Raw genomic sequence first — 16,074 nt, forward strand, 5'->3', positions numbered from 1 at the left:
AACTTGTCTCAGTTTCATTCTATTTCCAAATCACACTCCCCCTGTTAAAAAACAAAACTAGCACACAAACTATTAAAATTCCAAAAAATACCCCTCAAGTCATCTTTTCTATGGATCAACTCAGCATGTAAGAACATAAACAAACTCACTTCACAGCATGTATATTCATTTAGTATAATTCAGGTATTTCACAAAGTATTATAGAAAATGGGTCTAACATTGACACTTCAGGCACATCTGAAACCAGTTACTGGTGGGGTTACACAAGTTTCTATTCAAGCCAGCAGAGCAAGAATCATGAATTTAGAAAGTTAAAGCCATTACCTCTTTGGATACATAAAAACAATGTATTAAATATAAAACATGTCACAAAGTGCAAAAAAGGAGGCATTCAACAGAGTAAGAACAAGCAGCAGGCTGTCTGTCTTAACAACAGAGCAGAGAAACTCCTTCTGGAGTTCAGTTTCAGGAAACAGAGCTGCCTCAGCCAAAAAGAGGTCCAGACAGGAGTTTTGATTTATTATTACAACTAGTCAGACAAAACTCCAAGATAAACCAAGGCTCAGATTCCCCATGACTGCTGTTGGATCTTGCAAAAAAGAAAACTCTGGTTATTTTTCACATGCAAGAAGAGCAAGACCGGAGCAGCACTCAGCCAGTGAGTCCAACCCCAGTCTGATGTCTCTGCACCTGAGCTCTGAGCTCCTCAGGCAAGACAACCTGGAATTACTTCTGCACCAGCATCTCCACAATCTGCTCCTGACTATGTGAACAATGGGTCTCAGCTACTGTCCAGCAAGCTCCTATAAAGGTCTGAGGACATCCTTGGGCCCAGCATCAACCTGTGCCTGGAGGCTGCAGGGCTGGTTGGATTCCTGCATGGAATAACCCCAAGGTCTTCAACAGTCTTCGGCAAGGCTATCTGGTAGAGGCCAGGAGGCTCTTGTGGAACCTGGACCTGGGCGCCATTCTTAGGATGACCTCTGGCTCCTCAGCCATCATCTCATTTGGTGGTGACTTTATTTGATCATTCTGGACTTCTCTATTTCTTTATGTCTTTGGTACCATTTAGTCTCCATTCTTTAACTTTAGGAAAAGAGAACTGAGACTCTAGCGCAGGTGCCCCCTTGGCAGGGGACCTGGGGGTGGGGGAAACTCTTGATGAGATTCAAACCCCACAACCAACTCTAGAAAAGGGCCATAATTCTTCTTTATAAGGCATCTCCTACCTTAACTGAATGCCTCAGGGATAAACATATATTTACTTATATACCTATATGTTTACACCCATACAGGTAAGTAACTTAATTCTCAGTTATCAGTTAAACACTTGAGAAAGTTTCTAATTCCTATTCAGTAGGTAAACCTGTCCATATGGACTTTGTCAGTTCCCACATGCACCTCCTCTGGCTCTCACTGAGTTCTGCAACCTACCAAATGCAAAGACACAGTTATAGTCGAAGATTCTAAAAGAGCAACTGCATTAAATGTTTCAAAATATGAGGTACAGGGGCACCTGGGTGGCTCAGTTGGTTAAGCATCTGCCTTCAGCTCAGGTCATGATCCCAACATCCTGGGATGGAGCCCTACAGGGGGCTCCCTGCTTGATGGGGAGCCTGCTTCTCCCTTTCCCTCTGCCTGTCCCTTCCCTTGCCTATGCTTTCTGTCAAATAAATAAAATCTTTAAAAATTATATATGAGGTACAATAACAAAAATATTAACACTAGGTAAGAAGTGTCTTTTCTTTCTAGTTTCATTTCTTGCATGTGTGATTTGCTAAGGAGAAGTTACACTCTTAACTGCGTAGAGAAAAAAGTATGGCAGAAGTTGATGAAATCAACCTATACACTGACACACAGCAGGTCCTTCAATGAAAAATTAAGTTAATTATCATTTTGAGTATCTTAGCATCAATTTTTCATAATAAAAGGTTATGAAACAAATAGTTTTTGTACATAGCTAATATTTTGACATTTTCAGCCCCATAATTGCTCAGCAAGCAAGAGACTAAAAATCATTTATCTTACTCTCTTTCTCTTAACCCGTCTAGCAAATGCTCCTGCATCTAACATAAGCATGTTATCTCTCATAAAGAAAAAGTGAAACTTTGTGAGATTGTTTAACAGTGTTCTAATTTTTCTTTTGGTAACATTGCCATTGGGAGCAACAAGCACAGTGCATTTCACATAAGAAGAAACTGATGAACCAAGAGAGTAAGTAGCCTCCTCAATGTCACACAGCATGTCAGCATCATAGCCAGGAAGTTTGTATGTTAACTTCCATGACAGTAGTAAACCCAGGCAAAGGGAATAAAAGAGCACTCAGTACACCCCCTAACACTGTTCTCAATCTCGCTAGAAAATTAAGAAGCAAAGTCAATGTAGCCTTCTTCGGATTTTTTGCATCTCCCTTAATCTTCTCCCAAACCTTTTCAGTGTCCTGCTTTGCAATGAGGGGCAGAGGAGTCAAAGGTTTAAATCTTAGAGAATGACAGTAATTCCCACGTCCTATGCAAAGAGAATCAATTTGGAGATGGAGGGAGTTACCTCATTTTGGTGGTGCCCAGCAGCATTGAAGGGTGGAGCAGCATGCTCCAACCAAATCGGTGCTCCCCCATGGACTATCTGCTCTCGCAACCACACGAGGCTGATGAATGCACACAGTGTGCATGTTACCACAAAACAACCCTGCAAACAATCCGCCAATAAATTGTCCCTATTAAAAAAAAAATTATAAAGAATTACTCCAAAGAATGCTTAAACTTGAGAAACCAAGGGTAACATTTCATCTTACACTAAAATGTCAGAAACAACAGCCAGAAAAATAAGTAATAATTTTCTAGGTAAAAATCAGTTTCTCAGAATTATTTCTGAATGGTGAAATTCTATCTACCTTATAATAAGCTAGCCAAGTATATTTATTTATATATTTGTATCATATGTATTTGTATTATAATAAGTGAAAACTAACATCAGAATTACGTAGAAATTAGCTACCTAGCCACTCTTTGAACATGGCTTAGAAAGAGGCAGGAAAAAACCAAAAACCATAAGCAAACACCTGACAAAGACCAAGTATGTATGCAATCTACTGATTGCAATCCAACCCATACTAAGAACTTCCTTATCCTTATTTTACACACAAGTTTAACAAACTTGGTTAGCTGATACCCATACAAATGAAGATAATCAGCAAATCAGAAAAGGAGAGAAACACCCCCGAAAGGCCTAATGTCAATGTAAAGAAAGCAACCTGAGATATACTCAGTATGCAACGTGTAAGACAAAGTCTGTAATACACTTTAAATTATCTACCACTTAGAAAGCAGAATAAATTTTTATGCTAACTGCAAATATACCATAAGTATGTTACTAGTTTCTCAATAAACTCACACAAATTATGTTATAATATATGTAGTATGATAATACCAAAGACCTCTTTGTTCTTTTCATCTCAAGGGGTTTGTCGTTCCCTAGTCTATGCCTGATACAAGAATAATTCAAGGATAACTATGAATCTTGGTGGCCTTAGGAAAATCCTTTATCATAATGTAATGACTTTTTCCTCTATGGAAAATCTGAGGAAGAGTCCATTTGAGAGACCTCAGCCTACTGGCTCCAAACTTAATGAATTGATGTGGCCCACAGAAATGCCCTGGAATATAACCTAATCAAAAGAGGAACCCTCAGGATTATTAAAACTTTGATAACTTGAACTAAAATAACCACTTCTCTACTCTGTACTTATCATCAGCAATAGGAATAACAACTATTTGATGTCAGTATTTATTTATTTATTTATTTATTTATTTATTTATTTATTTATTTATTTATTTATTTATTTAAGATAGAGAGAGAGAGACAGAAAAGAGACAGAAGCAGGCTCCATGCTGGGAGCCTGACATGGGACTCCATCCTGGGTCTCCAGGATCACACCCTGGGCTGAAGACGGCGCTAAACCGCTAAGCCACCAGGGCTGCCTTGATGTCAATTTTAAACAGCGACACTTTGTAGAGTTCTTTTCCCGCATACCTAGAATCTAGGCTGGTTCTGTGAACTATCTGAACCAAGGTGAGGCTGCCTGAGTTTAGAGCCTAGAAGAGAGCTTGTGAGCTTCTACTTTCACCCTTTTAGAATGCTGCTCTGTGATCTGCTGGCTTCCTGCAAGATGAGAGGCCACATGGAGGAGAACCAAGGTACCAGCTGGAGCTATCTTAGACCAACTAACCCCAGAGTAAAACACATGAGTAACTGAAGAAAGCCCCACAGATGAACTGATCAGCTGACTCCCAGAATTATGAGCAAATAAAATTACTGTAGTTTTAAGCCAGTAAGTTTCAGGGACAGCATGTTTTGAAACAATAATTAACTGATATATTGTACCTGGGGATGATCTGAAGAACTGAATTACAAAATATGTAAGCAGCTGCTATGATATTAAGAAATTTAAAGTAAAATTTCAGAAATAAAATTAATACTACAGAGAAAATAAAACAGCTCATTTTTAAAAAAAGGAGTTTAGTTAAAAATGCTTTCAGGAAAACTTGCTCAATTCTTCAAACTGTAAAAGGCAGCATGGGATTACAAAACCAAACTACATTTACAATGCCTTTTGACTATCCCCAGCCATGCCTCTAGTGTTCCTCCTGGGTCAATCAGTGGTCTCAAGAAAGCAATTCTGGTGCCCACTAACCAATCAGGTTATAAAGAAAAGGGGAACTTGCCAACATAAGGCAAGCAACAGCTATGAGCTTCAGTGATAATTCTGCTATATTTTAAGCCAATACTCAAAATTCACACATAACTTTTAAATATATATGTGAATTTAATCTTTGAATAGCCTATCCCTGTAGCATGATCTTCCTCACTTTATATAGGAAACGGGTTCAGAAATTTGCCCAAAGTCAGCGAAGAACCTGCAGAATCAGAAACTGTATTCCAATGCTAGGGTTCCTTCTGTAACAACCAACTACCCCATTGTATTATCTAAGCGATCACACCTGCCCAACAACCAGATGTTCAATAGTTCTACCAACAAGAAGTAAAGGGAGTAGGTAAGTGGAATACTACACCTTGTTTGTCTGGTATTTTCACTGACATGGCTTCCACAAACACCTATTTTTCATACATCCAAAGCCTACCAATTTAGGTTTGATAAATATTAATATACTCAGCCATTTAAGACAGAAACCATTAGAGAAATAATGTATATTTGCTTCATTAAACTGCACAGATAGGAACTCAAGTCACCTTTTCTAAACAATTGAGTAGTGACTGGCTGCTACCACGCACACTCATTAACTACAATGGTTTACAGAATTTTAGCCCAAATTAAATGGAACAAGGCTAACCTATGTGAAATGATTCTTTTATTAGCTTATACATATTAAAATAAAACTTCCATTGGTGATTCCAAGTAATCACCCCTTGCTTTTATTGGACTTCTCTCGCTACTTCCAATATGCATCTTTGCAGTGTATACAATCCCTAAAGGCAAGCCAGAGGTGAATGATGTCATATACACAAAGACATAGTGAATGGCAGATGAGCATTTAAGACAAACTTCTTAAATTTCTATACTGAAACCCTGTTCCGGATGGCTGAGAGAAAAATTTGATGTCCAGAAATGGGAACGCTGTCCTGTTGTTTCTACTACATCACTTTACAAAAGGCCTATATTTTTATACAAAGGGTTATCTTCTCACACTAGTGTGTTAAATTACGGTTTCTCCTTTTTATGGCCACAGCTAAGAGCACCCTATTTCAAAGCCCCTGTCTACTTCTAAACATTATTTTATAAAACTGTTCTTCAATAGTGAAAACAATAAATAATTCTAATGTAAATGAGTTCAAGCTGCAAACCTTTCATCAAGTATTCCCTACACTGCCAAAGACAGACAGAAATGAAATAACCCATCTGTTCTATCCCAAAAAGGTGCAACCAGCAAGTAGAAAAACCAAGTCAGACACATCTAATGTTTCTAAATATTTAGAAACATGATTAAAAATAATGATGCAGGGATCCCTGGGTGGCGCAGCGGTTTGGCGCCTGCCTTTGGCCCAGGGCGCGATCCTGGAGACCCGGGATCGAATCCCACGTCAGGCTCCCGGTGCATGGAGCCTGCTTCTCCCTCTGCCTGTGTCTCTGCCTCTCTCTCTCTCTCTGTATGACTATCATAAATAAATAAAAAAAAATTTAAAAATTCTTAAAAAAAAAATAATGATGCAGATGCAAGAGATTTTAAAAAAACTCCTTAATTTCTTTTCTATCAGAAATAACAGCATGCTCTCCTACTCTCTTCTATTGCTTTGCGGCTTATTTTGATAGTAATATACTTTGAATACTTCTATTCTATAGGAGAGTTTTATATTGTTCTTTGTCTTTACTGTCACAGGGATCAAAAACTAAGGTCAGTCGGGTACAAAAGAAGATTTAGCAAATACAGGTGCTATTATTGGTATGCTTAATACTCTCATTATCTTGATATAATCATTTACAGCAATTCTAGTTCTGATATCAGTAATGAAAACACATCTTTTCCAAGAAAACACAATTACAATGCTTAATGTCAAATTAAGGCACAATAAAACAATGATAGTAAACAAGTTTTTAGAGTCCATATTCTAATAATCACAAGAAACATTTAAAAACTAAATTTGTATTCAAATGACTACGTTGTTAAAAATACATGCTTAAATTGACATGATAGTGCATATCTCACACTGCACAGCAGCCTATTTAACAGACCGCCCCACCCTTACAAAACAGTCCTTTAAAACAGGTATGTTTTAAAACAAACATGTACATGTGTCAGCGACTTTTACTGTAGCTATGACTGTCAGACTAAGAGACATAAATTCTCTTTGTTCTTGGAACAAAAGGACTTTCAAATTACAACAAAAGTAAAAATGTGCAGGAAAAAAAAGCACTAGGCTATGCTGTGCAGCCTTCAAGCTTCACGAGGTTCAGTACTCACGTGGACAGCATGTCCAGTGGCAGTGTCAGTAGTGAGCTCACGGAGCCAGTAAACAAGCACTTGTAGATACGGCCTACCAAAAGAGCAGGATGGCAAACAGTTACAACACACATCATGAACTCAGACAAGCACTCAATTAAACAGAGGTAAAGTGAAAGCCACTGAAATATTTAGTCTTTGCAAGGCTATCTTAAACTATTACATTAAAAATAACTAGGGTGCCTAGGTGGCTCAGTTGGTTAAGCAGCCAACTAAGGTTTCAGCTCAGGTCATGATCTCAGGGTGTGAGATCAGGCCCCCTGTTGGGCTCCACATTCAGCGAGGAGTCTGCTAGAAGATCCTCCTTTTATGCCCCTCCCCTCGCTCTCTTTCTAAAATAATAATTAAAAAAAAAAGAAAGAAAGAAAAAAAACCAACATGGTTAAGCATAAAAAACAGTAAAGAGCAAGTTACAAGCTAATAGAGAAACCTTAGATTCTCTATAGACTGACTTATTTATTGAATAAGCTTAGATATTTAAAAAAGAAATACAGGGGCAGCCTGGGTAGCTCAGCAGTTTAGCGCTGCCTTCAGCCCAAGCCGTGATCCCGGAGACCCAGGATCGAGTCCCATATTGGGCTCCCTACATGGGGTCTGCTTCTCCCTCTGCCTGTATCTCTGCCTCTCTCTCTCTCATAAATAAATAAATTAAATCTTTAAAAAAAATAAAAAAGAAATATATGGTAAAGATCACTAAATTATAATATGGAGAATGTTTTTTAACCAAGAATTCTAAAATTCACTGAGTTTGCTCATGAAAATAAAAGATTTCAGTTCTAGGAGTATACAATTTGAAATTAAGAGGACTTTTCAGAAGAGTAAATGCTCCAATAACATGAATAGCAAACTAATTGCAAACTAATAGCCAATTCTTTAAAAACAGAGATTCAAGGATCCTCAAAAAAAAAAAAAAAATCTTAAATCTGGCCACAGAGGGAAAAATCGATCAAGTGTGGGTGAATGCACAGCCATCTCCTTATCCTCTTAGAAAGGCAAGAAAGAGAAACAGAGCCCAAGAGGAGACAGCTGAGATGTTCTTTCTAACCAGAACTTGTATATTAGGTGTTCTTTCTAACCAGAACTTGTATATTAATTTAAGCATTCCCAATAGCCTTGTATCAGAAATTTTCAGTGGCTTCAATGGCTGTCTTTTTAAAGATTTTATTTATTTATTCATGAGAGACAGGGTTGGGGGGTGGGCAGAACACAAGAACACAGGCAGAGGAGAAGCAGGATCCCCATGGGGAGCCTGACATGGGACTCAATCCCAGGACCCCAGGATCAGGACCTGAGCTGAACTCAGACGCTCAATAACTGAGCCACCCAGGTGCTCCTCAATGGCTGTTTTCAAAAGCCAAATCAAAATGGAAAAAGTAGGAAAAATTTTCTCTAACAGAAATTACTTACATATTTGTATAAAATATTCAAAGCAAGTATGCTTGTAACAAAGTAAAACGGACAACAAACTAAATGGCTGTAAACAGGAAAACAGATCATGAATTACAGGTCTCTTTCCCACAGAGTGCTCTGCATCTATTAAAAACTAAGGTAGCGAAAAAAAAAAAAAAAGGTAGCTCAACACGTTCTCGCATGGAAAGGTATCAGAATATACCGCTAACTTAAAGAAAAAAGACTATGTTTTTTTTTTAAATTTTTATTTATGATAGTCACACAGAAAGAGAGAGAGAGAGAGAGAGAGAGAGAGAGGCAGAGACAAAGGCAGAGGGAGAAGCAGGCTCCATGCACCGGGAGCCCGACGTGGGATTTGATTCCGGGTCTCCAGGATCGCGCCCTGGGCCAAAGGCAGGCACCAAACCGCTGCGCCACCCAGGGATCCCAACTATGTTTTTTGTGATAGAACTTAATATTTTAATTATGAGCGTGAGTGTATGTGTGTACAAACACATCAGAACAGATAGCCAGCTTGTTAACTGCATTACTTAACATCCTCAAAGTCCCCACTGAACTTCTGATTATTTGATCTACCGATTTTGGAGAGGTGCGTTAGTCCTCCACTTGACTCTGAGGGCTTTAGATATTTCAAAGTCCTCTTCTCTGGTACATAAAAGTTCTTAAGTTTTATTTTCTTAGTAGACTATGCCTTTTACTAATACGAAATATAATGCTTTTCTCCATTTAAGGCTTTTTTTTTTAAAGATTTTATTTATTTATTCATAGAGACAGAGAGAGAGAGAGGCAGAGACACAGGCAGAGGGAGAAGCAGGCATCATACAGAGAGCCTGATGTGGGACTCGATCCGGGGTCTCCAGGATCACGCCCTGGGCTGCAGGCGGTGCTAAACTGCTGCGCCACCGGGGCTGCCCTCCATTTAAGGCTTTTTATCTTGAATAATATCTAGCTAATTAAAGCTGTTCCTGAGTTCTGTCAGCATTTGCTAATAACATCCCTCTCACATTAACCTGGGCTGCTTTGCACTTATTTCAAATAGTTAACCACCTTCCTCTGCACAAAACTGTGCAAACTCTTATGTTCATAGAAGTTGCAACCTTACCCTTCCCTCTCTTATTTCCCTTCCTGTCTTTTGTTGGGACTATCCAAATATTTGCTGTTTCCTACTCTGTCTCCTCAGTATAAAAACTCATAATCCCATTTCCATTCTTCTGGTACTTACCTTGAAGTTTTCTTATGTTTTATTAAGGTAAAATTTACATGAACATTCAGTATATGTCCAGGTGAATTTTTAAATAGGTACATGTCCAGGAAACTGACACCTAGATAAAAATATTCAGCATTTCTAGCTCCCTAGAAGGTTCCTCAATCCCCTACCAAGTCAGTATTTCCAGCAAAAAGTAACCACCCTTCTGATCTCTATTACTATAGAAAGATCAATTTGGTCTACTTTAAAATTTCACGTAAATGCAATCATACAATCCATACTCTTCTGTGCCTCACTTCTTTTTCTCAAAGTAAAATTCACCCATGTTAATACATGTCACAATAATGAGCTCTTTTCTCACTAATAAGTACTATTCCATTGTATAGAAAAAACACAATGTATCTACTCTACTGTTGTTGATAGGTATTTGGTTGGTTCCAGTTTTTTTTTTAATATTTATTTTATTTTATTTATTTATGATAGTCACAGAGAGAGAAAGAGAGGCAGAGACACAGGCAGAGGGAGAAGCAGGCTCCATGCACCGGGAGCCCGACGTGGGATTCGATCCCGGGTCTCCAGGATCGCGCCCTGGGCCAACGGCAGGCGCCAAACCTCTGCGCCACCCAGGGATCCCGGTTCCAGTTTTTAACTATTAGCTTAGCTGCTGTGATCATTCTTTTTTTTTTTATTTTTTATTTTTATTTATGATAGTCAGAGAGAGAGAGAGAGAGAGAGAGGCAGAGACACAGGCAGAGGGAAAAGCAGGCTCCATGCACCGGAAGCCCGATGTGGAACTCGATCCCGGGTCTCCAGGATCGCGCCCTGGGCCAAAGGCAGGCGCCAAACCGCTGCGCCACCCAGGGATCCCTGCTGTGATCATTCTTGAATACACATATTTTAGTGGACACACCGCTGTAGTTTCTGTCAGCTATATTCCTAGAACTGGAACTGTTGGATCATAAGGTATTTATAAATATTTAGCATTGGCAGATATTGCCAAACAGTTTTCCAAAGTGGTTATACCATATATACTCCCACTATCATGTTCCAAATGCTCCACATCCTAAGAAACATTTAGCACTGTCTTACTTTTTAATTTTAGCCATTCTGCTGAGCATGATTCACAATATCTTCTTGTGTATTTCCCTGATGACTGATGCTGAGCAGCTTTTTGTGTGTTACTAGCTATTTAGATCTTCCCAGAAACACTTGTTCAAATATTTTGTCTACTTTTTATTTGGGTTGTCTGCTTTTTTCTGATTTTTGTGAGTTCTCTATATACTCTAGATACAACCCCTTTGATGTGTGTACTGCAAATCTCTTCTCACTCTATGGGGCTGGTCATTCTCTCTTAAAGATATTGAAGTATGAATAAAAGTTCTCAATTTCAGTTAAGTCCAATGTATTCAGTATTTTCCTTTTATGGTTAGTCTCCTACATTTTTTTTTTAAGATTTTATTTTTATATTCAGAGAGAGTGAGAGAGCACGAGTGAAGGAAGGGGCAGAGAGAGAGGGAGAGAAAGCGTATCAAGCTGACTCTATGCTGAGCGTGGAGCCTGACACAGGGCTCAATCTCACGACCCTGAGATCATGACCTGAGCCCAAATCAAAAGACAGATGCTTAACTAACTGAGCCATCCAGGCACAGAAATCTTTTTTTTTTTTTAAGATTTTATTTATTCACTTATGACAGACACAGAAAGAGAAAGGCAGAGACACAGGCAGAGGGAGAAGCAGGCTCCATGCAGGGAGCCCGATGTGGGACTCGATCCCAGGTTTCCAGGATCACACCCCCAGGCTACAGGGGTGTAGGTGGCGCTAAACCGCCGGGCCACTGGGGCTGCCCAAATCTTTTGGTTTTAACATTCACATTCAGGTTTATGATCCATCTCCAATTATTTTTTGTGTCAGGTGTGAAATAATGACATAGCTCATTTTTCTCCATATGGCCATCTAGTTGATACTATTTATTGAAAGTATGATTCTTCTTCCACTGAACAGCATGGCATCTTTCTTGCGAATCAGGTGATGATAGAGATGTGTGTCTATTTCTAGACTCCAGTTGTTTACCCCAATAATTTTTAATGCAGAGTGACCCTATATCTTCCTATCTCTGTCTAGAGTATCTATAGTCTCCTCACAAATAGGATAAAAAGCTCTCATTTCTTAAATTTCTATCCTCTCCTCAGAGTTTCTGCCATGTTAAAAATCATATAGAATTTTAGTTGTAGGCTATTACCAAAAATTACCAATTATTGTAGATTAAAACAATTGCTAGTTAGCTGTAGGAAGCACCGGTCTCTTTTTCGTTGTAGCTCACACTTCTGATTCCTCACTCATTTTGGTAAAGTATATTCTCAAACACTTTTTTCATAAATAGTTAAGAGATGACAAACTTTTCATGTCCTTGCATCTACTGACATGTCTTTATTAAATTGTCCCTCTGTCTGTGAATAACTTATGGGTAGATTTCAGGTTCAGAGATGTTGTCAAAGGCTGAAGTTTCTGCTGTCCTCTAGCATTTTAGAGCTGCTAATTTTTAAAGTCTGACACCAGTCTCATTTTCACTTTGTAGAATAATCTGCAATTGGAACATCTATACACCATTTTATTCAGCTGTGGGAAACTAGAATGTGTTTCGGTTTGTGAGGCTGTCTCTTACCATGATCAGTTCTCTTTCAATCGAAAAGATGCCTGTGATTCCTCATGTCCATGATCTTTCACCTTGTCAAATTAGCCTTGTCAAAGTACTTACTAGGACAGTTACTGAAACAACTGAATGCAGCCTTCATCTCCCGATTTTCTTCCCCTCATTCTTGCTACTTCTTGTATCTTTGAGTTACATCCTGGAGAAGCCCTGGCTCAATCTCCTAGTTCACTACTTCACTTTTTTTTTTTTTTTAATATTTTATTTATTGGGGATCCCTGGGTGGCTCAGCGGTTTCACGCCTGCCTTTGGCCCAGGGTGCGATCCTGGAGTCCTGGGATCGAGTCCCGTGTTGGGTTCCCAGCGTGGAGCCTGCTTCTCCCTCTGCCTGTGTCTCTGCCTCTCTCTCTCTCTCTATCATAAATAAATAAAAAATAAATCTTTAAAAAATATATATTATATATTATTTATTTATTCATGACAGACACAGAGAGAGAAAGGCAGAGACACAGGCAGAGGGAGAAGCAGGATCCATGCAGGAAGCCCGACGTGGGACTCAATCCTGGGACTCCAGGATCACCCCCTGAGCCAAAGGCAGACGCTCAAATGCTAAGCCACCCAGGTGTCCCTCTACTTCACTTTTTAAAACCAATTCTGCTATCCCATGTATCCCCAAAGACTTTCATCTTCATAAATGATGTATTTTATTTTAAAGAGACACAAGGCTATTAATTATATTTATTTAAATATCTCACTTATGTTTAACTCTGAAGAGTCATATCTACATAGTCTGGCACCATATGCTATCTACCCTTCTGCATGTCTTTAAAAATAACAAAACCCCAAAAAAGGCTAGTATAGCAACCTCCCAGAAAACCACCTATACCTTGAAAGATAAGCCTCTCAATTATTCGGGACTGTTACAGACAGATATGTGAGTTCCTTTAAAAAGGGAAAGGGAAGGGATCCCTGGGTGGCGCAGTGGTTTGGTGCCTGCCTTTGGCCCAGGGCGTGATCCTGGAGACCCGGGATCGAATCCCACGTCGGGCTCCCGGTGCATGGAGCCTGCTTCTCCCTCTGCCTGTGTCTCTGCCTCTCTCTCTCTCTCTCTCTCTCTCTCTCTGTGTGTGTGTGACTATCATAAATAAAAATTTTTTTAAAAAAGGGAAGGGGAAAAAAAACTCAAAGTAATCCAATTTTTGCAACACTTGAAAGTTCTAATATACTTCAAATAGTAAAAATCAAGATCCTTCTGATTATAATTTGATTTTGCTTTTTCAATTCTTTCATGAACTTTCATTATTGGCTTCTATATGCTGTTTTTCTTTCCCCAGTTCATTCAAGAAAATGACTGTTGAAAATAGTTCTTAATTTAGATGGACGTTTTCTTTTTTTTAAAGATTTATTCATTTATTCATGAGAGACACACAGACTGAGAGAGAGAGGCAGAGACATAGGTAGAGGGAGAACCAGGCTCTTTTGCTGGGAGCCCAATGCAGGACTCGATCCCAGATCCCAAGATCACGACCGGAGCTGAAGGCAGGCACCCAACTGCTAAGCCACCCAGGCATCCCAGCAGATAATGTTTTCTAAGCGAGGTTTTCCTAATACATGGAATTGTAACATAAAATAACTCAATATCATCCAAACAAAAATATGATGCAATATTACTTTATAATATTAAATAGTTATGTAATTTTAAAATAACTCCAATCACAGAGAAGTGAATACTCACATGCTGTAAGAGGAACAACTCCCAACCATGCAAAGGCCACAAGTGTATAATGAAACCAATATCGTATTGCAGTGCCAATACTTGTAACCAGTCCAGCAAATATGTCTTGGATTGGAAGCCGTGAAGGCATATCTGGAGAATAAACTGGAAGAGGAAAAAAAAAGTAGATATAATTTCATAAAGACTCAAAAACAGTTTAATTCATAAATATAAGACAGGCATGCAGAGCTAGCTTAACATGTTTGTATTTCACTTAAATATTGTTTCCTATTAAAAAAGTGAGTCAAATTAGTTATGATAATATCACATTTACCCAGAAGTCATTTGAGAGCAAATCACAGGTAAAATGTAGAACCGACAAAAAAGGCCTCTGTGCAGGAAAAAAGATTCAAGAGAACTTCACATCCCCCAGTCTTTGCCATAAACTTCATGCAAAGCTAACTCATAACATATTTTAGCATTTAAACTATGCAATTATCTGGTTTCCCAAATTATAAAAGATCAGATAAAGTGAATAGGAGCAAAAGGTAAAACTGCTGACATATTATCAAGAAATAACCCTCTTTAGTTAAAACCACAGTAAGATATCACCTAATACCTACTGAATGGCTAGTAACAAAAAGACAAGAAATAGTGTTGGCAAGGATGTAGAGATGTAGAGGACCTGTTGGTGTGAGAATGTAAATTAGTGTAGCCACTGTGGAAAGGAGTATGGAAGTTTCTCAAAAAATTAAAAATAGGGCAGCCCGGGTAGGCTCAGCGGTTTAGCACTGCCTACGGCCTATAGCGTGACCCTGGAGACCCAGGATTGAGTCCCACGTCAGGTTCCCTGCATGGAGCCTGCTTCTCCCTCTACCTGTCCCTCTGCCTGTGTCTCTGTCTGTGTGTGTGTGTGTGTGTCTGTCATGAATAAATAAATAAAATCTTTAAAAAAAAATTAAGAATATATAGTATCATACAATCCAGTAATTCCACTTCTGGGTATTTACCCAAGGAAAATGAAAATACTATTTTGAAAAGATACATGCCCCCTTATGTTTATAGCAACATTACTTACAGTAGCCAAGTTATGGAAGCAGCCCAAGTGACCACTGGTAGATGAATGGATAAAGAAAAATTAGTGTGTGTGTATATATGGATATATGTACATGTATATATCCATATATATACACACAGCCATGAAAAATAAGACCTTGTCATTTGTGACAACATGGATGGACTTAGAGAATACTATGCTAAGGAAATAAGTCAGTAAGTAAAAGACAGCATATGGTTTTACTTATATATGGACTCTAAAAAACAAAATAACACAAAAGCAGTAACAGACATATAAATACAGAGAACAAACTGGTAGTTGCCAAAGGGAAATGGGAGGTGGGCAAAATGGGTCAAGGAGAGTAAACCATAGGGATGAAAGGCAGAACAGAGGGAATATAGTCAATGGTATTACAATAGCATGTATGCTGAAAGATGGTGGCTACACTTGTGGTGAGCACAACATAACAGACAGCTATGGAATCATTATGTTGTACACCTGAAACTAATGTAACATTGTGTCTCAACTGTGCTTCAATAAAAAAATAAAGAGCCTTCCTCCCAAATACAAGCCTTAGACACAGCATTCAAAAAGTATAATCTGTAGCGAAGTCCTGTCATGTGAAAGCAAACAGCCTGATGTTTGTTAACCAATCAACCTACCCTAAATTTCAGAACAATAATACTCCAACCAGTAAGTTCGGATCTTCCCAGCTCTCTTTAAGATGTGGTTCAATACACTCAGAGAAAGGTTTTGCCATGTTTTAGATTTCCTTTTTAAATGGTTTCAATGAAGACCACTGCTCCACCTCAGGTAACTCAGAACATTTGGGAGGAACAAACACCTTTCTCCAGTGAGGCCAAAATAAGGAATTATAATGTGTAAAGTTTTAAAATCAGTGATTTAAAATTAATGAGTGAACTATTACAAAACTATCCACAGCTACAAACATTAACAATAAGCTATTAACAAATAGCAACTTTTTGCAATAAACCTACAAAGACCACTTACTTTAAGAGGAT

General features: G+C 38.6%; 1 protein-coding gene across 2 annotated transcripts in view; it reads right to left on the reverse strand.

Moving 5' to 3' along the window:
• Nucleotides 1-16,074, reverse strand: part of MARCHF6 (membrane associated ring-CH-type finger 6) — an 82,632-nt gene that overhangs the window by 43,223 nt on the left and 23,335 nt on the right. For both annotated transcript variants that reach the window (XM_055307707.1, XM_055307708.1), the window contains 3 exons: nt 14,017-14,160; nt 6,978-7,050; nt 2,548-2,716 (listed from right to left, as the gene is read on the reverse strand). In XM_055307707.1, coding sequence (XP_055163682.1) covers nt 2,548-2,716; nt 6,978-7,050; nt 14,017-14,160 — 386 coding nt within the window. The remainder of the gene's footprint in view (nt 1-2,547; nt 2,717-6,977; nt 7,051-14,016; nt 14,161-16,074) is intronic.

The sequence above is a fragment of the Nyctereutes procyonoides genome, unplaced genomic scaffold (assembly GCF_905146905.1).
Source record: "Nyctereutes procyonoides isolate TBG_1078 unplaced genomic scaffold, NYPRO_anot_genome, whole genome shotgun sequence".
In the NCBI taxonomy this organism is placed as follows: domain Eukaryota; kingdom Metazoa; phylum Chordata; class Mammalia; order Carnivora; family Canidae; genus Nyctereutes; species Nyctereutes procyonoides.